The sequence below is a fragment of the Lissotriton vulgaris genome, chromosome 8 (assembly GCF_964263255.1).
Source record: "Lissotriton vulgaris chromosome 8, aLisVul1.2, whole genome shotgun sequence".
Lineage (NCBI taxonomy): Eukaryota > Metazoa > Chordata > Amphibia > Caudata > Salamandridae > Lissotriton > Lissotriton vulgaris.
This window is the reverse complement of record NC_141696.1, coordinates 655,633,459-655,655,499: the sequence shown is the minus strand read 5'-3', so window position 1 is coordinate 655,655,499 and position 22,041 is coordinate 655,633,459. Positions and strand designations below refer to the sequence as shown.

General features: G+C 43.7%; 1 protein-coding gene across 1 annotated transcript in view; it reads right to left on the bottom strand.

Annotated features, from left to right (window-relative positions):
* The window catches only part of CRYBG3 (crystallin beta-gamma domain containing 3), a 1,124,543-nt gene that overhangs the window by 221,635 nt on the left and 880,867 nt on the right, over window positions 1–22,041 (bottom strand). The window contains exon 17 of the mRNA XM_086936146.1: window positions 14,687–14,810. Within this exon, the coding sequence (XP_086792272.1) occupies window positions 14,687–14,810 (124 nt within the window). The remainder of the gene's footprint in view (window positions 1–14,686; window positions 14,811–22,041) is intronic.

Sequence of the window (22,041 nt, the reverse complement as noted above, 5' to 3'; positions counted from 1 at the left end):
TGGATGCCATGAGAGCTCATTTGTTCAACTTTTATGGCTTCTCGTTTTTTCAGAGTGACAGACAGGGCGCGTTTCTCTAATGCAAATCAAGTGTCGGTCTTCTTGAGAAGCACACTACCCTATACATATACAGTGATGTAACCTGTGTCCACCATGTAATCAACGCATTAAAATGAATACTTAGACTTTGGTGTGCACGACAGCTGGGCAGGCTCCGCGATATAAAGGGTTTCAGAACATGGGACCTGATAGGTATCTCCACGGTGGGTGACCTATGGAAGGGAGATACTGTAATACCATTTGACCAGCTTCAGATCCAGTATGACTTACCGCCCACCGAGAAATTTAGGTATTTGCAGATTAGTCATGCCCTGGGATCGGTTCTCCCGTCAGGCACCGATGTGCCTGATGCCACCCCGTTGGAGGACAGACTGCTTACTGAACATAAGCTCAAAAAGCGACTTCATTCACATATCGCAACTAGTCAATAACTTACCAGACCCAACACTGAAACTAAAGCACAGTTGGTCTACTGATTTGGGGAAACTAGATGAGACGGACTGGCAAACAGCACTGTCTTCCTTATGGGAGGTGGCCATACCCTCTAGACTCTGTCTGGTACAGGTGAAGATACTTCATTGCGTGTACTACACTAGGGTCACCTTACACGCCATAGGGAGGGCCACGCACCGCCTTTGTCTAAGAGGTTACGGAGAGGAGGGAACGTTCTTTCACACCATATGGCAATGCCTCCAGATAACAGCGTATTGGGCTAAAGTCATGAGAACAATGTCACCGGTGGTGGGGGAATCTGTGGTCCCGGAGCCAAAATTCTGCCTGCTGAACATATGGGAGCCAAATGATCTTACCCACCCTGCTCAGGATTGGGTGACACTGGGTGTAATGTACGCCAAACGAAATATAGCCAAATATTGGGGATCCGGGGAGGTACCCGCACTTGCAGACGGGTGTAGGGATCTTGATGCGGCTATGATGGTGGAGAGAGTGGTGTACCTGCACCGGGGGTGCCCCCGGAAATGGGATAACATTTGGGGTGCCTGGAATTAATATAGCGGTTATTTGTGCGATCCACCAATGCCAGATGGGGAGAGTGATTCTAATTAGGAGGCGGGAGGGAGCGGGGGACTCTAGAGATGTACCAACGGAGATGGAGTTGTGTCTTTTGAAGAATATGCTGACACTGTTATCTATAGTGCTCTGTAATACCCAATGTATGTACCTTTTATCTGACATATGCCCTGCTAATGTTCTCAATAAAAATATTTTCCATCTGACTATAGGTTTTTAATGATTGTTAACGGACCAGTGAATTGCATGCGTTTCCAATGGCCTATCTTTAAGTTAACTGCAATCAAATTGCCATTGTTTTGTTTCAGAAATGATTTAATAGTGCCCTTGACAATTAAATCAAAATTACACATTCTGTAGAACGAAAATTTTGCATCACCATTGTTAGCTATGTAACAGAATGCAATTGACAGCTTTCATTCCTTTGTTTACTTATGTCTTTTTAACCAACCTCCAAAATGCAAATTCATTTTGCATCACGCGATTACACAGTCGTGAGATGGTTAGGTCAAAGGAAAGACCACCACTTTAGCAGTAAGATGGTAGTTATGTTGCTCTGTTTACTATGAAATGCTCTAGAAAGTTCAAGTCGTGGTCAGGCATAATCAAAAATGCAGTTAAAGCTAATTCGATCATGTGGAATTTTTATGGGCATGCTCACGTTCTTCAACTGTGTCATCAAAGGAACCTTGGTAACCCTAACTTGCATTGCCTTTCATACTTACTTTATGCTCATATTTATATACGCATGCATCCGTAATTAGTGATCTCAAACCTGTGTTGTGCAATAATCTGCAATAAAAAAATTATTGCATAATTGAAATGCAAGATCACTAGGTAGACAATATCTTTTGAAATGGCTCCCAGTTTTTTTTCTTAATATGCAGGTAGAAAACCATCTAGTTCGGTCTCTATGGAAGACTGAACACGGAAATAAAATAGAAATAGGTACTTTTAAAGTGTCAGGTCAGACCAAGTTTCGCAATAAAGCTTTAAACAATGCTAATATTTGTATCCACGTGAATTACACATGAGTGAGCCATAATATATGGCTTCTTACAGCCCCTAAACCCTTCAGGCATCCATGTGCACAGGTATCTTTGTACATTAAATGAATTTCAGAGATTGAAGCCCTGACTAAATGACAGCATCTGAAAGGAGGACCTGTACCTTAAATAACTTAACCCTGCATCATGTCTTTCACGAGCACCCATAGACAATAATATATTTTTAAAATCTTGTATTTTCAGTGAAATGGCCACCGAAGGCCCGGGTTTCATTTTAAAATCAGAGTTTTGGACTGTACCATTTCCACTGAAAAGCATATTTCTCCCCATGTGTTCCCATACCTGGCGTAGATGTTTCAGTACCCATGCTATTGTGCTGCACAGCTAAGTACATATACGATCCCAGAGGCGAGACCGACTGCATTGCAAATGCTTGTTTTACAATGTGAATGTTCGTGGTGCATTTGTGGTCTACTTTGTTATTCTCTTTCTTGAGTGACTGCGGGGATATTCTTGTGTATAACCTCTTGTTCAGCTGACGCTGCGTGGTATTGCTTTTCTTTTAAATGTTATGTTTTTGTTTTTGCTTAATAACTGCAAGCACGATAGGTTGCAAGGGTGCGTATGTCGTCATTTGTTTCGCACCTCCCTCTTGTGTTGATTTGGCTGCCTTTTTTACGGAAAAATATAGGCTTATCATCACTGATCTGGACACCAGGAAGACACTATTGCCACCCAATGAACCCACACTCTTACGGGCTGCTCCTGACAAGACAACGCAAACTAGCTGGGGTATCAAGAACAACGCTTCCTGGGACACCTTTACCCCCCTTAACGAAAATTATAACAAAAAGGTACTGCGAATTATCAACCCATCCAATCATTTCAATGACCCCTTACCACCTAATATTTTCAAATTAGCTAAGGACGAAATCACCTCTTCTGGACAAAGATAGTCAATGCTTCCTTGTCCCAGGGAATGATCCCAGAATGCCTCAAAGAGGCAAAGGTAACGCCTATATTGAAAAAACCAACAGCCGATAGTACAGGTCTTAACAACTTCCGACCTATCTCTAGTATTCCTACCCTTGCCTAACTCCTGGAGAAATGCGTCCAATCACAACTATGTGCACACATTGAAAATTTCCACCTCCTGGACCAACATCAATCTGGCTTTCGTAGTGGACATAGCACCGAATCGGCCCTCGCTCATGTGATTGATGATATATTAACAATGCTTGATAGAAATAAATCCTGTCTCCTTATCCTACTTCACCTCTCCTCCGCATTTGACACTGTTAATCAGGACAACCTCCTATTCATTCTGGAACATAGGATGGGCCTCTCAGGTCAGGTGCTGCATTGGTTTGGGTCCTTCCTGCAACACAGAACCCAAAGAGTTAAAGCGAATCACTCATTCTCCCAGTCATCCCCTGTCAACATGGGGGTTCCCCAAGGATCCTCTTTATCTCCCATTCTCTTCAATCTGTTCCTGGAACCTTTAGCTAACGTTCTAGATCCTTTGGACACTAGGTTCCACATGTATGCAGACAATACCCAACTCTATTTGAAAATCTCCTCTCCGGAGGACATCACCTCACTCAATTCTACCCTGCTGACTACCCAAAACTGGTTGAGTAAGAACCACCTCCTGCTAAACACCTCTAAAACAGAATTCCTCCTCATTCTCCTCCGAAATATACTCCTTATATCGACCTATGGATGAACCAACTAACCGCCTTCAACTGCTCCCCCCGCTTGTCCCACCGAGACTTGACTACGGCAGTGCCACGCTATGTGGACTCACCAAATACGTTTTGTCCCCCCTAAAGGCCTCTCTGAACGCAGCGGCCAGATTGATCATGGGCACCAAGCGTAATAAACACATCTATCCGGTTCTAAAATCACAAAATTGGCTACCCTATGAAGCTAGAATTCATCTGAAGATTGCCTGCCTTTCACACAAAGCCCTCTACTTCAAAACCCCTACCTACCTCGCACAAAAACTAGAACTATCTGGAGGAGGTAGATCGTCAAGGAGTGCTAATTCCCTCCTCCTGAAACCACGGACCTTCCGCAAAAAAATAACTTGCCACCGAGCTTTCTCTGGATCTGCTCCTAAAATCTGGAACTCTTTCACCCAAAATTCGGAGGATCTCTTCCAAGGCCGCTTTCAAATTGGAAGCAAAGAAATTCCTCATGAAGAAGTTCTTACCTTAATAGGAGGGATATTATATGTACCTTTCTTGTACTTTATTTTCCGCCCGAAAGGCGTTGTTCATTGTATAGTATGATTCACCCTTGTATATGATTACTTGTAGAGTTTTTTCTTCCCCAGCGCACGTGCAACCAGGATTGTAAATGTTTTAATAGCTGCTTACCACTTGATTCAATGCTCAGTATGAGCCCCATATAACTCATGTTTAGATTTTACTATTGGGCGGACTATTATTCAAGTTTGATTATTCACTTAATACCCTTATATTACCACGCTACATCATATAGCCCCCTTTGTCCTCTCTGGACTATAATTGATTTGTTATGCGTGAACTATTGATCCTATGTTTATTTTACTACCCATGTTTGACTTATGATCTGATTGTTACCTTCCCTACAACTGTAAAGCGCTCTGATATTCTTCGGGATCTAGTCTGCGCTATAAAAAACTTTATAAATAAAATAAAATAAAAATAAATAAACAATGGAAATGTAACTGTTCGCTATTAGCGTTTGAATAACAATGTTGCATTAAGTGCTGGAACTATGAGTACCAGATTCACCGGCACGTTTAACGTGAAAGCCTATTGGCTAATAATATGAATCTATGCCCACTAGCCTTTAAATTGAATGGTGGTTTTGTCAGCCAGCTTCTTTAACAAGGTTTCAGCTTGGACCCACGTAACTGGAGCTGAAGTAAATTTGAGGTTGGGGGATATGCTACGAGTACAAATGTTACACAGCCTTGGTGTGTAACATTGAACATTAATAAATGTGTTGTGGTAGGTTTGTATATATTTGCAATGTATGGAATACCTATCGTTATTTCAAAACAACATTGGTCCCATGCATACAGGAAGGTTGAAAGGAAATAAAATATAGACAGAGTCAATCTATATTAAGAGAGACATGTCCAGCCGGACAGTGGTCTTTCATAGTTTACTCAAATTTCATATAGTTATATCACACAGAGTACCTTCCACAGGTCAACCAGTGTGGAACACAAGCCTGTGCCCAGCACTTACAGAACGGGTACAGAAGGTGGATATAGAGAGCAAAGAAGTGCTTTATAAGGCAAAACATGTTTCTCTGTCATAAATGCAATTGTACAGAGTATTACAACAAAGCACCTTGAAACACATAGTAATCACGTTTTTGTTTTTGGTACTTAAAAGGTCGATGGCGTTTCGGACCCCTAGTAAATCACGGGGACCATCATCAGGACATTCTCAGTGAAAGCCTTAACAATGATTTAGCCTCTAAATGCCTAGAAGGGGGAAAAAGGGAAATATATACATTTATTTACATAGACTAAAGTTTCAAGAACAAGTGACTTAGGGTGACCAGTATGCGTCGCGACTGTTGACCCTGGTGAGGTACGACGAAAATGGTGAATAAAAGGTGAGTAAAGAGTGGCTCAAACGAGCATACGGGTAAGGAATGCAGTAGTGCAGCTGTTTACCAGCGTTTAATGGCTGGAAGTGCGTGATGTCATGCTGATCGACGCAGAGGTCATGGCTGCTGATGGATGGTGAGCTGTTCCATTTACATTGCGGAAGAAGTACTGGAAATCAGCTAGTCTATACGTGATCGGAATGGAGGTGATTACGGGAAAAGTGCGGAAGTGCAAAACGCTGGAGAACACGGGTGTATGCATAAACCGAGCTGACCGCATGCACGTAGCCGAGCCCGGTGTGGTCATAATGCGCATCAACGAGTTTTGTGACTGGGCGGAAGTGCAAACCACTGGAGAACACGGGTGTATGTATAAACCGAGCTGACCGCATGCACGTAGCCGAGCCCGGTGTGGTCATAATGCGCATCAACGAGTTTTGTGACTGGGCGCTCATGCCTGAGCCAGATCGATCGCTGTGAAAGATGTAAATACTCGCTAATGGAGATTTACGGGGCAATCAGGGACCGTGTGAGCGGGGGGGAGGGCAGGCGGAAAGGCACGGAGTAAACCTCATTGGGTGAAGGCGATGAGGTCTTGGAAATAACGGCCGCCCTATAAGAAAAGGGGGAAAGGTAAAGTGGTTGGGCTTACGTTGCGGGAGTTAAAAGTGAAAGGATGCCCGAGTGCCGAGTCTTACCACAGTCGGGCGGGGGATGCCGCGTTACTCAATGGTATCCGTCGGCAGCCAGGGGGACCTGGGGAGGAAAGAGGGGCATTAAAAACGGGCGATAAAACTGGCCACTTAATGCGTTAGCCGGTTACTCAAGGAGCAAGCTTACCGGGTGAGTCGGTTGTTGATCTCGCTTCCTGGCGTGCTCACGGGGGAGTGAAGAGACATTGAATATAAGTTGCACCGATTGGTCCATGGGATGGACTATGGCATAGAATTCGAAAACGGACTTCGCTCAGCGACCATGCTGGGGAAGTGAATAGACGAGTAAAGGCATAAGAATAGAAGACGGACTAAGTTCGACGAACATAGTGGAGGAGTGAGGTGCCCAGAAAAAGTGCCAGTGACATGTTTAAGGGAAATTACAAGTAAAACATTTAAACATCACAGTGAGGTAAAACCAATACAGTAAAGTAAACAGGTGGTTGACTCAGAGCCTAAAGTTAGGTCAGGGCAGTCCATTCATCCTGTAGGTTGAGACCAGAGTTAAGACTGTCAGTCTTCAAAATCCATTTGAGCTCCTCTCTGTTCAGTAGGCGGGTGAGGTCACCACCCCTAGGTGGAACGGTGATCTGAGAAATTACAGTCCAACGAATATCATTCTCCGTGTGCCCTTTGTCCAGAAAATGTTCGACCAATGGGGCATTTGGTGTTTTACAACGAATGCGGCTCCGATGTTGGGATATCCTCAGCTTGATTTTCTGTTTGGTTTGGTCCACATATATCTTATTGCATGGGCAAAAAATGGCATAAACGATATTTTGACTGTTACAATTAGTAAATGTTTTCAATACATTTCTCACATCTTTGTAGACAAATTCTTTACCATCTAGTGAGAAGTCACACACAACGCACATACCACACCTAGAATGGCCACGGAGTGGTGGTAGTTGCCAATGGTCATGGGGAGTAACATTTCTTACTGTTGGTAATGCCGCCCTCACTAGCTGATCTTTAAGATTTTTGTTTTTCTTAAAGGCAAAGAGGGGGGTATCCCAGTTTAACAGACCTGAGTTCAAAATGTGCCAGTTCTTTTTGACACATTGTTTTACACGATTGGAAATTGGTGAGTATGTGGTTACACATACCAATTTTTCAGATGGTTGTTTAGGTTTGGGCTCGAGAAGAGTTTCGCAGGGACAGTACCAGGCTCTTTACATAGAATTCTTAATCAAGCGCCTCGGGTAACCTCTTGCTATAAGTTTCTCAAATAGAGTTTTCGCCTCACAGAAGTAATCCTCTTTTTTGAAACAATTCCTTCTCAGTCTCAGAAACTGAGAATATGGCAGACTATCCCTCAGAGCCCTGGGGTGACAGCTGTCATAACTCAGTAGGGTATTTCTTTCCGTGGGTTTACGGAACAATGAGGTATATAGAGTGCCATCTTGATGTTGAATATTAAGGTCTAGAAATGGGATATTATTCTTATTGTGGGATAAAGTAAATGTGAGGCCATTACAGTTACTATTGAGCCAATGCAGCAATCCGTGGAGCTCGGGGATGGTGCCACCCCAGATAAGGAAAATATTGTCTATGTATATTTTCCATATATGCAACCCTTGGTGGAATGGATTGCTGGGAGACAAGATGGTATTAGTCTCCAACCAGTCCATGTAGAGGATCGCCAGGGTTGGGGCAAAAATAGCACCCATAGATGTACCCCGCACCTGCTGGTAGTATTGCGAGTCGTACATGAAAAAGTTTTGGGTGAGGCAAATCTCCAGAAGCTGTACAATGAACAGAGAAGGGACTCTGTGAGGGCTGGGTCTAGTATTGAGAATGCTTTCCATCACGAGCAAAGAGTCTCTCTGGGTATGTTGGTATATAGAGACTCAACGTCAAGTGTACAGAGAGTCTCTGTTCCGGGATCATATGCATGATTTTCTACGAGGTTGATCATATGCATGCTGTCTCTAATGTAACATTGAGTTACTGGCACAAAGTCCTTTAAGAAATAGTTGACATAGTGGCCCAAAGGTTCCAACACCGACCCACACCCTGACACTATCGGTCTACCCGGGGGCTTTATCAGTCTTTTGTGGATTTTAGGTAAGGTATAGATGACCGGGATTCTGGGATTGGTGATATTCAAGAAGTTGTATTCGTGTTGGCTAATGATCCCATTGGAAAGGGCCTCTGTAGTGAGTTGTTTAATCAGAGTCTGTATCTCTTTAGTGGGGTTACAGGGGAGTTTGCAATAATGGTCAGTGTTAGAGACTTGGCGTTGTAATTCCTCTTTGTAGTTGTCAATGTCCTGTAGGACAATCCCACCTCCCTTATCAGCGGGCTTAATTATTAAATCATTATTGTTTCTCAGGGTGGTAATGGCAGTTTTTTCTTCAGATGAAATATTGAAAGGTATAAAGAGATGTGCTTTCTCAAGCTCAGAAATCTCTTTAAGGATAACCTTCTCAAAGGTGACAATTTCTCTCGGTATCATGTTGGTGGTTGGAGAAAATGTGGATGGTGGCCTAAAGGGTGTCACAGTGGTTTTAGGCTCTGATGTATTAAGTTTGAAATAAAAGCATAATCTTAATTTACGAAAAAAGGCCATCAACTCGGATTGGAGGTCCAGAAAGTTAGGGTAAGTAGCCGGGACAAAAGATAGTCCTCTCCGAAGAAGGGAAGATTCAGGATTAGAGAGGGTATGCCCTGAAATGTTAAAAATAGGAATAAGGTCAGGCATAGAGTCTGGACTTACCATTGGCAAAATTTGTGTCTCGTCTGGCGTTCCCCCGGGGGGTTGTGCCATCTCTGCTGTTGTTTTACCCTTCCGTTCTTTTGGGGTTCGGAGTTGCCTCTGGCTAAAAAATGGGATTATTACGTTGCTGCCCACTGGCTCCTTCCCCCAGATCTGAGCTGTCAGAAGATTTAGCTGAGGAGTCGGTGAAACCAACCACTGTGTTCCTTCTATTGAAACGGCCCCAGGGTCTAGGAGTTTGCGGTGGGGGTTGAAGTTACGATTTACGTAAAAATCTTTCTGTAAATAGGGATAAGTACGTTCTAGTGAGAAGAATTTGATGTCTTTCTTCACTTTATTTGATTTCTTATTCTGCTCAATGCGGTGGAACTCCGCCACTGTTTTGTCAATTTTCTCTAGCAAGGACTTTGTATCAGTAATAGTTTTATCATCAGTGATATGTTTCTCCAGATCTTTGATAATATCATCCAGCTTTTTAAGTTACTCAACAGCAGTTTCAATCCCCAGCACTAGCCAATGCCGAGAACAAGTAGTGCCAATGCTGCTAAACCCAGTGATATATTTAGGGTGTGTTCATAATGCGCATCAACGAGTTTTGTGACTGGGCGGTCCCTGATTGCCCCGTAAATCTCCATTAGCGAGTATTTACATCTCTCACAGCGATCGATCTGGCTCAGGCATGAGCGCCCAGTCACAAAACTCGTTGATGCGCATTATGACCACACCGGGCTCGGCTACGTGCATGCGGTCAGCTCGGTTTATACATACACCCGTGTTCTCCAGCGGTTTGCACTTCCGCCCAGTCACAAAACTCGTTGATGCGCATTATGACCACACCGGGCTCGGCTACGTGCATGCGGTCAGCTCGGTTTATACATACACCCGTGTTCTCCAGCGTTTTGCACTTCCGCACTTTTCCCGTAATCACCTCCATTCCGATCACGTATAGACTAGCTGATTTCCAGTACTTCTTCCGCAATGTAAATGGAACAGCTCACCATCCATCAGCAGCCATGACCTCTGCGTCGATCAGCATGACATCACGCACTTCCAGCCATTAAACGCTGGTAAACAGCTGCACTACTGCATTCCTTACCTGTATGCTCGTTTGAGCCACTCTTTACTCACCTTTTATTCACCATTTTCGTCGTACCTCACCAGAGTCAACAGTCGCGACGCATACTGGTCACTGTAAGTCACTTGTTCTTGAAACTTTAGTCTATGTAAATAAATGTATATATTTCCCTTTTTCCCCCTTCTAGGCATTTAGAGGCTAAATCATTGTTAAGGCTTTCACTGAGAATGTCCTGATGATGGTCCCCGTGATTTACTAGGGTCCGAAACGCCGTCGACCTTTTAAGTACCAAAAACAAAAACGTGATTACTATGTGTTTCAAGGTGCTTTGTTGTAATACTCTGTACAATTGCATTTATGACAGAGAGACGTGTTTTGCCTTATAAAGCCCTTCTTTGCTCTCTATATCCACCTTCTGTACCCGTTCTGTAAGTGCTGGGCACAGGCTTGTGTTCCACACTGGTTGACCTGTGGAAGGTACTCTGTGTGATATAACTATATGAAAATTGAGTAAACTATGAAAGACCACTGTCCGGTTGGACAGGTCTCTCTTAATATAGATTGACTCTGTCTATATTTTATTTCCTTTTAACCTTCCTGTATGTATGGGACCAATGTTGTTTTGAAATAAGTATGTTCCCCGAGGTCCCTGCTGACTGATTTGGGGCCCCTTGTTGTTGTAAAATTAACTTTGGAATACCTATCGGCCATCATTTATTTGGTACCCATTTGGTGCATTTAACACTGAGGGGTTGGGTTCCAAGTTAGTTGAAGCCCTTGTTTATATGTATGTATAAGTGTGGAACGAGCATATATTCCAGTTTTCCTTTGATACTTAACCTATGCCGCTGTTTGGTGCAATCAGCGCGGAGGGGGTTTGTGCTTACCTGAAGTAGTAGCATTCATTTAGCTAGTATTACGCGAGGTTGTGTATACATATTTCCAGCCTTCATGTATTTTTTCCATATATATTGATGTTCATATGACCTTTACTTTTTTTATGTTTTTTAAAGATGCAAAACGTCCACCTGGATATATGGATTGAATTGAGAGCCACTGCTTTGGCAAGAAATTTTACCATGCAGCTGTTTAAATCGATCCGTTTTATGATCTTTGCACGTGTTGTAGTTCAGGCACGAGGTCCGACACTAGTCTTTGGTATTTTACCGGAGGTCCTCAGTTCCTGAATAGTGCACTAGCGAGTCACTGGTCTTGATGCACTTACATAATGTTTTATGTTATTATTATTTTTTTTCTTTTGTGCAACAACGTTATAGGAAAGTGTTATTCGTTTTTTAACATGTACAGGGAGGGCAGCTACACTAGTAGCGTTCTTCTATGTCCATACATCCCGTGCACTGCCTTTGAATATATATATATTGAATTTTAAATGGCGCATTTCAATGGGCCTCGTTAGCTCTCAAACCTGCAAACAAAATGCAAATGATAATAATAATGAAAATAATCGAAGTCGGAGATCCTAGAATAGAACAACGACTCCCAGAACCCAATGGTGAAGGATAAAATTAATGACCTCGTGATAGATCTTACAACAAACATAGAAGAAATAGCGAGTGTTAATTTTGACAGGGTACATAAAGAAGTGAGGAAACTACTAAAAGCATGAGGAGGCTTACCTCTGACATTTATGGGGAGATCAAATATAATCAAAATGGTGATACTCCCAAAGTTCACATACTTGTTCAGTACCACCCCGCTGGAATTTAAAATAGATCAGATAAAAAAACCACTCTGAGAACTTAACAGCTTCATCTGGGCTGCCAAAGGGGCAAGAATTGCGTGGAGGAAGTTAAAAAGGAACAAGGGACAAGGGACAAGGAGCTATCGCTAGCCCGGACATTTTGGAATACTGCAGGGCCTTCAATTTAAAAATATTAGGACATTATTGGATATTTTTTACTCATTCCCCGTTTATCTGCAGGCTCAAGTCAATAAGGGAGGAAGTCACTATTTGTACAAATGTGGTCACCCCAAGTATTTCAAGAAGGTAAAACTGAAGACCCTTGGGTCCGCAGCAAGTCTTTGGTACCAAAATGAGAAGATCACTGAAAATCCTGTATTACAGCAAGTTCGCACCAATTTGGGACTCCCCCGGGACCCCAGAATGCTTTAGAGACAGGCTAGCGAATCCCTTGAGAGAAAACAACATCATAAAATGGGGCCAGCTAATAGACAAAAACACCGCTGTAGAATGGGAAGTCCTAAATGAGCTGACGAAAGGAACACTTGCAATGCTCAAGTACTACCAACTTACCAGCTGGGTCAAGGGCCAGAAAGATAACAAAACTGGAAATGGGAATATAGAGGAAATGATGCAGGGAAATAGGATTACCAAAAAAGAAATATCTTACTGGTACTGGGCCCTAATTCAAGAAGGGGAAGAAGACTATACATTCCGGACAAGATTTGGGGAAGAGAACTGCCGGAGCTGGATATCCAACATGAATGGCAAGTATCAACGGCTACTCGTTGCTGAATTGTGAAGTCTGCTTCTCTGAGAAAAAATCATTTATTCACTACTCACAGAGCATACTGGACGACAACGAGGTTATCAAAGATTAGGAGCCAAAAAAACAGAAGCTGCCCCAAGTGTGTGGAAGTTGGCGCAGATAGCCTCCACATGTTTTGGCAGAGCCCCCAACAATAGGAATTTTGGAGTGAGACGGGTAAGACTTTATCCAAGTTGATGGGCCAACAGGTGGAGGTGAGTAATGACCTTGTTATCTTTGGGGTAAGTCAACATAATCCAAATAATTATAAGCTGAGTAAAGATCAAGATAATATTCTATTCACATTGATACTTTTAGCTAGAAGAGAAATATGAATTAAATGGGCATAAAAATATACCTCCAATAGATAGTGAATGGTGGGCCGCAGTACAAAGAATAAGCAAACTAGAAAGAAGCGGGAATAAGGGTGAAAGACAAATTCTAAAGCATTTTGGAAAAATACAACCAACCTAGTTAAAGAAGGGGACAAACATGGTAATGTCCAATGATTAGGCAATTAAATAAAGCTCTCAAGTGGGAACTTGAAGGAGTCTTGGCGGGTTCATCTCTAGTGACCTATCCATGGGGCCTCAGATCAGTGCGGTTACGTCATCCTGCTTTTTCCATCTACGCAGGATACGTAAAATCTGTAGATTTCTTACCAGAGACGCACTGATGTTATCATGGCCCTGGTCACGTCGAGAATTGACTACGCCAACACTCTGTATGCCGGCATTCCTGCATACCTCCTTCACAGATTGCAACTTGTGCAAAATCAGGCAGCCTGCCTGGTTTACCATCAACCTCAACACCAGCACGTCTTGCCACTACTGCGGAGCCTTCATTGGCTCCCAGTGGCTAAGCGCTGTACTTTTAAATTGGGCTGTACAATCTTTAAAGCCCTCTCTGATCTTGCCCCCATTTTTATCTCTTCTAAATTGAAATGTTATGTTCCCTCCAGAGACCTTCGTTCTTCTGGCCACAATCTGCTGCTTGTCCCTAAAATTAAACGAAAAAAACATGGCGGCTCCTGCTTTTTCTTTTGTGCCCCTAAGACCTAGAACTCCTTCCCGTCCCCCCTTCGACACTGCCCTACCTACGGCGGTTTTCGTAAAATGTTAAAAAGTTATCTTTTCCAGTCTGCTTTTGTGTAACACACGCCTTTGCCGTCCCGCATTTGTTATGAGCGCCATGAAACCGTATGGTGACCGAGCGCGGTATAAAACTTTTTAAAATAACATAACATAACATAACATAACAGTCAGAGTGACCAGCTCCACCCACCCAATCGATTTGCACTGGAACTGAACTAAAAGGGGGCCGAAAGAAAAGGGAAAGAAAAGGGAAAGAGGCAACTCTCCACGCATATGATGTGTTGACCCAGGATAGATCCCAATAGATGGAACAGAAGGGCCAGCGGGCCCCCAACACCTCCAAATCCAAAATACTACTAAATGAGGACTGAAAAAAAAACAGCGCAGTTGCTAGTGTCTAGTTTAAGTCAGCAGTTCATCGGATTGGCTTTCATTGCCCATTGTTGTGTCCCGAGAGACACAAGACAATAAGAATACAGAGTTAGGTACCCCCTTCTTTTTCATTATACTTTCCCAAGCAATTATATTAGTTACTACTAGTAGGGAAGCTGGTCGCTATCCATGCTGTCCTTGCGCTGGCTTACGCGTGAATACCGTGATCTTTCCCACATTTTGTGTCCAGTCGATGCGAAAGGAAGTAGTGTCTAGTGTCCTAGGAGGATGAAATCCTGCATGGTCCTAGTGTCTTCATCACAACATGACACAATGAACAGTTGGGACATTAAAACAAAATTTAACATTTTAAACCAAGTACTCTTTACCTTTTCTATCATTTATTTGAAAGTCCTAATCTATAAAACAGCATCTAGCGTCAGCAAACACAGTGCGACTGGTAAGATATCAGTAAAGAGAACAGAAACGTGTTACCTGCTTCACAGGTCGCAACGAGCCAATTGCTTTCCATCTGCTGAATTCCGACCAGTTCAAAATCTCCCCAGTCTCCAGAAGCATTTGTTTACCCAAGAAATTGGCCCCTTCATATGCAATCCATCTAAATAAACACAGAACAACTCCAATGAAACTGGCAGGAAGCAGCAAGACATCCTGTGAATACTTTTGTTAGTCTTTCACTGTTTATTCTGCTACTGAAATTACTGAAAACGATTATACTTTCAAGCAATGGTTATAAAACATCCCGCCACTTGCGTGTTTAAACTATGTACCTAATCCAAGGAAAGAGAAGAATCAAGGCAAACTCTGACTCAGTGAAGGGAGCACGAACAGACCCGTCCATTTTTATCACCGGGCAGAATACGGTCAGCAAACGTCCTTTCTTTGCCAGCCCTGTAATACCACAAGGTACAAACCCCAGGCAGTGGAAGGAGGCAGCTATCATTAGGTTGGAGCTTGTTGTCCCCATAAAAAGGAGGTCTGCCTTGAGGATTGAAACTAACTGGAGTGCTCTACTGGTAGAGATTACAGCCAACCTTTGGGTACCAAGAGCCTATCTGTATTATTTATAGCATAAAAGCACAAGTCAAGGCGGTACAAATGGGAGTGCAGAGTGTGTTATTTACTGTGAAATGGGATCACTGTTTGTGCATTTAAATATAAAGTGCTTTCTATAAAAGCTTAGGGCAACAATCAACACCGCCATGTTAGACACTACAATTAATGTTGTTAAAATGCTGTTCCAGGTTTACATTTACCTTTCATCAAAGTCCAGAAGCCCAATTCATAAAACACATTTCGGAGTACATAAATAGTAGCACCTCAGTATAAAAAAAATGCAATTCACAAACCTACGACTGGAGATCTCCACACACAGTCATACTTTTTTGTAGTAAATGTGGAGTAACGAGGGGGTGACATGGTTAATAATTACCACAACGGGTGACGTTAAGTGAAAATTAAGGATGGGTTTGAGGAGGTATATGCAACCATAAAACACACACCCAGAAAAGAGTAAGTCCATTGCAATTCAACAAAATACACTTTTTTTTTGCATTTATTTGTATTCTTCAACAGTGTAGTATGGCACTTATGTATGTACCGTCAACATGCAGTAGTTTGGTAGTTGCATAATTTGCTGTCATGTGCGTTGCAAACATATTATAATAATATAGTTTTCTATCAAACAGAACAAAGTTAATTAATTTAATAGAATAGTTTTGAAGATTATTTTCCTAACAGAAGTCTAGGTTACCATGAAAATCTAAACTGGAATCCATCTTGGGCTGAGGTCTTGGAGTGCTTGGTCACACGGATCATATCTTGTAGGTGCCTGTTTGGTGGGATTCGGATATGGGGTTGGTACATGCTAGTAGAAACCTCACGGCAGGGAGAGTAGGGGGGGGGCAATGGTGGTGGGTTGGAGTTGGTAGATGGAGGGACAAGTGGACAGTGAGGAGAAGAGGGTGGAGTAAGAATATTGTATCTAGGGCACAGTGCGAGCTGTGTGTCCAGGAAATACGACCAAGCATTGTTCCATATGTCCATTTCGCGGTTCTATTTCCTTTCACTAGGGGTGTCGAGAAATTGCGGGCAAATATGTTGGAAAGTGTCCATAACGTCTTGCTTTTTATAAACACGTTTTTCATATGCTGCCTTCTTAAAACATCTCAGCAAGCCATTCATCATGATTCGGGAATGGTTAGGAACTTGCAGGGACTGCCAGTGTCTCAAGAATCAGATCTTGACTACTAATAGGGTCGTACCCAGTAGTCTTTGTTCATGCCAGGAAAGATGAGGGAGTCTGTCAAGTCATGTAACAAAACCGCCCCCTGAGGTAGGGGCACAATTATGTCCTATGTGCTGTGCAGAGAATTCCCAACTGGTAATCAGAGGTATTGTTTATCTGTGCATTAGACAAGGACATGGGAGATGTTAAACCTTTTCGACCACATCTTCAGCAATTTGAATAATGAAGCACACTTCCTGCGACCGTTTTTTCTTTTCTATTTGGAGGAGAGGTGTGTGCGGGGTTCCAGTACCAGTCCAGAATTGAATTAAAAATACATCCTGGCTTCTCTTACCTCTTTGTATAGGTTTTCCATTACCTCAACCCAGTCATCCTCTTCAGTCAACTGATAACATTTGCTTCTATACAGTGTGTAAATTTGGGTCAAGCGACTTAGAACGTAGGTGATGAATCAGCTAGTAATACAAACCGAACATTACTCCTCTATAAAAACTCCAAATGATTTGGATATTGCTGGATAGGAAAGTCCGCGATGGGCCTTGGCAGGGCTCCCTAACTTAGTGGTGAGACAGTGAATTAACTGTAAATATCTCCAATTCTGTGCCTGTGATAAATGCAATTACTCAGTTCAACGTACTATGGGGCTTATTAGGATAGCGGATTTTCCGCATCCTCTGGGCCGGCGGAAGACACCGCCGGCCCGGAGGATGGGGAAAATCCGCTGCGGACCCACCAAAGACTCACCGCCACATTAGGATGGCTGGTGGGTCCTGGTTTCAGTCCGCTGCTTTTCCGCCGCGGTTGGCTTACAACCGCGGCGGAAAAGCTCTAATATGGTGGCGGTGTCTCTCAGACACCGCCAGCCATATTAGGATGGGTTCCAAAACATGCTTTTCCGCCGTGGAAAAGCATGTGGAACTTGACTGCAGGGGCCCGTTGCGGGGCCCCTGGGTGAAGGGGGGTGGGGGGTGCACATGGGGGGTACCTATGGTACACCCCTGCATTTGTATGCAGTAATCGGCAGGCACCGCACGGTGCCTGCCGCTTTCTGCATACAAATGCAATGTATGCATTTTTAACATTGCGGCGGGTGCAGCTTGAAGCCGCACCCGCCGCAATGTTAAATATAGAGGATGTGACCGCCATGGTGGCGGTCACATCCTAATTGCACAGGAGGGAACTACGCAGGCCATGCGGAGGTTCCCTCCTCCTCTGGGGTCGCGGACGGACGCAAGTCCGTCCGCGATCCTAATGGGCCCCTTTATTCGGTTAAAATTAATAACCATAAAAGCATACAGCATAAAATTTCATATCCAACATAGTTTTACACATAATTCCCAATCCAAATCAGGATTCCTTGTGAACAAGCAATGAGAAATCGATCCAACAAAGAGATTTAACAATTTAAAAATGCTAAAAAGTATAAAAGGCATGTAAAGCTATGTTTAATCTATAAAGAAAGGAACACTTGGCAAGATCAGTTAAAATTCGAATTCATTACATTTGGCATCGCCATAAAGTGCTTCATACGGGAAAAAATGGCTGTGCTTTATGGGCAGTAATTGGGACGATATTCTTATCCTATCAGTTCAGCATATGTAAGCCATAGAGTAAGTCGTAACGGTTGAAGGTAGGTATCCTGTAACTACTCGGTACGGGACCTCTCCTACCCTTCAAGTAGTTGTCCTCTACACTCCATCTTGTGGGCAGCGGATACGCGATTCTGGGATAAAAATCGCACAGTTCTCTTGTTGCTATTGGCCCGTCTCCTGTTTGTGGTAGCCACCTACGAAGAAATGGGACGACCGTATCCCTGAAATTTACAATTACCAGGTCTCCAGCTAAGTCCTTGGGACGGGATCCTACCCACCCCACTCTTCTAACATTTAGGATAATACCGTCAATATTAGGTGGAAGGGGTCTATTTTTAGTTAGCCAAAATGATACCTTGTTTTTAAGGTCCTGATGACCTTCAACTTTCCCGATTGGAAGCTCGGGCACTCCCGAAAGGACACACACAAAGGGTGCTGCCTCTGGAGGTAGGTTTATACAGTTGATTTTTCTATGCATGTTACCCTGGTTAGCAAAAGACCCCCCAGAGAACGTAGCTACGTTAATCTGCCCTGCTCTAGGAGCAGAACTCAGTACTTTTGGTGATTCTTTGGGTACTTCCTTGGCTTTTGAAGCTAATAATCTAGTGGTGACTGGTCGGTATTGGGCCATTTTGCTAGGCATATTGGAGACAGCTAGGTTCTCAGTTTGCTTGTGCCCTGACGTTTTATTTGTAGGCATGTTTGCCTTGATGGATTCTTCTATCATCGTGACCTTTTCCCCTTTTCAATCCATCCTTACTACCAGCGGGGATATTAAGGCTGTAACTAGTTCTTCAAGCTGGGCCAATAGTTTGGATGGTAAAATAGATACAGGAGTCTCCAATGTTGGACATGCCTTGGATATTTCTGGGGTGGTGGCAATGACCAGTGGGGGACTAAAGTTTATTTTCTGTTGTTTCGCTAGCCTCCCTATGTCTTCCGCACCTTTACGCTTTCTGTTGGCAAGAGGGACCTGAGGGAGTACTATCAGTTGGTTTTTAACTTTGTCTATTATTGGGAGGTGGGTTTCCAGAGGACTTTTATTTAATTGAGGTGATGCACTAAACTGGGGGCTTCTATACTCCATTGAGCTTGCTGGAGCACCAGATTGCTCCTTTTCCGGTTCTATTGAGGTGTACCTGCTGTTACAGATTTCATTTAGTTCCCTCATTAGGGAGGAGTTAGCAAAGTCTGTTGGCATCATGTGCGATCGTAAACTGGGTGAAATATCTGTGGCAAGACTATGTTCTACTCTCTCTATTGCCGATGATACCCTGGTTAGGTAGTGGTCCAAAGTCCCCTTAATTGAGCCATTCTGAGACAAAATTTGTTTAGCGGCCCCTTTAGAAGACATGGTGCAACTCACTCTTGTACAATACACCAGGAGTAGTCAGGTGGGTATCTTAATTACCAGTGTTTAGCCCCTTTAAAGAAACCAAAAGAGTTCGTAGGTAGTCTCTAGGTGCGTATCCCTTGGGTCGTATCCTTTGTCCCGCAAAACCAAGAGAGTTTGCCCGACCCGACCTCCTCTGGCCTCTGACGGCCACAGACGGCCCGCCCTCAGCCCAGGCTCAGCCTGGCGCAGGCGCGCGCGCGTCCCGTGACACGGGAGATATTCTGTGCTGTTAAGCGCTTGCGGGCGCAGCAGGAGCGTCACAGGAGCGCCGGGGTGCCGGGGCTGGTGGGGAATGTAGTCCCGCTGTGGCCGTTCCCCTTACGGCAGTGGTGTTCTGTTTACTGGCCGTTCCCCTCACGGCTGGGCTGTTACTGGGAATCGCTTAGGAGTCGGCCATTCCCCTCACGGCAAGGTGATGATGCCCTCCGCGCCCCGCTCGATGCTGCGCTGTTAAGCGCTTGCGGGCGCAGCAGGAGCGTCACAGGAGCGCCGGGGTGCCGGGGCTGGTGGGGAATGTAGTCCCGCTGTGGCCGTTCCCCTCATGACAGTGGTGTGCTGTTTACTGGCCGTTCCCCTCACGGCTGGGCTGTTACTGGGAATCGCTTAGGAGTCGGCCGTTCCCCTCACAGCAAGGTAAGGCTGCCTGGATGATGCAGTTACTCTCTTAGCGTCTCAAAGGATTTATTTTCCCCTTGCTTTAATACTGGTATTCTTTCATAGTGGGGTTTTACAATGTAGGCTAGCATCTGTAATAGGACACTTGTGTGCAAGAGACTGAGATTGCAGCATTGTACGCATTACAAGAATGGATGTCGGTAGAGTAGATAACTTTAATTGATAAATCAGTTGAAGTCCGGACCACTGTTTGTAAGTTTGCATTTTATGTGGACCTAAAGAGGTGTCATTCGTCCAGGGCCACATGTACACCAGTTGTGACAGAAAAAGTGCAGTATAATAATATTTCACACAGGGGAAACTAACGTCCCCACATTTCCTATGGGCTAAAAAATTAGAAGTTCAAAGTCTTGGCCTAGTGGAACACCTTAAAAAGTTCCTTATGCCTTTGTATATTTATCTTAGTAGGGGAGTCCTTACAAGTAAAGGAGGTATGCCATGTATGTAGGTGAACTGTTGGCAACCAACATCTTGACCGACTGAAGAATACCCCATAATGGCAGATTCAATTTGGACTACACCATATAATCTGACTGGGTTTTGTGAATGAGAGGATCTAAGATAATATTAAATATACTTTTGAAACCCCTGGTTATATAGACTTTTAAATATTTAGGTTTACCCTATTTCCACTTAAATTTATATCCCCCCAACAATCGCACTCATAATCCCTCGTGACATTGCAATTGCCTCACTCTCATCCCAGTTAACTCCATAACCAGCCCAGAGAATTCTTCTATGATGCACATGAGGGCTGGGAGAGAGCCTTGTAAATCGGATAATGTGAGTAAGGTATTGACGGTATACAGTAGCATTTTAGAGGGGTAGTTGGGGTGGGTATTCCAGTAATAAGAGGGGCGTGTTGTATGGCTGGGGCCAGAGGTTCTAGCGCCCAGCAAAAATAGTAGCAGAGAGAGGTATCTACTCTATTGTGTCCCTCTATTAATGGGAAACAGCTCTGAGAGAAACCACCTCCCCACATCTGACCTGCAGGACAGTCATTGTGCCCTTTGATTTTAGCCATTAAGTTATTCCCCGGACCTGAGTGTAGAAAACATGTACTCCCAATACGTGAGATTGAACGCCTTTTTGGCATCAAGTGACAGGGCTACCGATTCATCCTGAGAGTCTTTCACAATCAATAATAAGTGCGTTAAGGTTTGCATATGATTATGACACATTATTGCTGGCATGTAGCCCACCTGTGAATAATAGATCAGGTCTGGGATCGGCTGGTCAAGTCTTGGAGCTAGAATTTCCACTAGTTTCTTAATGTCAAAATTAAAACGGGATATTGGACGAAAGCTCTTGCGATACAGTAAGTCTTTCCCCGGTTTGGGTACTACTAGAATCGGGGCCCTCTCAAAAAGGGAAAATAGACTTCCCTTAAGTTCAGTCCCTTGGAACACTTCACAGAGAATATACACCAGCTCTTCTTTAGTACATTGGTGACATTTTCTTGGGTGACTTTCTTAACCCCCGGGGATTTGTTATAAGCAAGAGTCAAGATTGCTTGTGCTTTTTTGTCTTTTGTAATTTCTACTTCCAAGAGTGGTCTTCCTTCAGTGTTAAGATGTGGGAGCATTAGATTAGAAAAGAAGCAATTATCTTTAGCATCCTCTCTTTTTGTTCTGAGCTGTGGGGTGTTTTATACTATTTTGCAAAAGTTTGTACTATTTCTTGTGTTTCTCAAACCAAACTGCCTTTCTTAGTTTGTACTGGAGGGATAGCCATCATCATCATCACCCCTTGTTGCAGTTGGGCTGCCAATCACCCCTTGTTGCAGTTGGGCTGCCAACAGGTGCCCTGCTCATAATGGCAAGTCATACGTTTATATAGGATGTACTTCACATTAGAGGTGTATAGGTCATTGAGCGCCATTCTTGTCTTCTCCAATCTTTTCTGTGCTGCTGTCGTT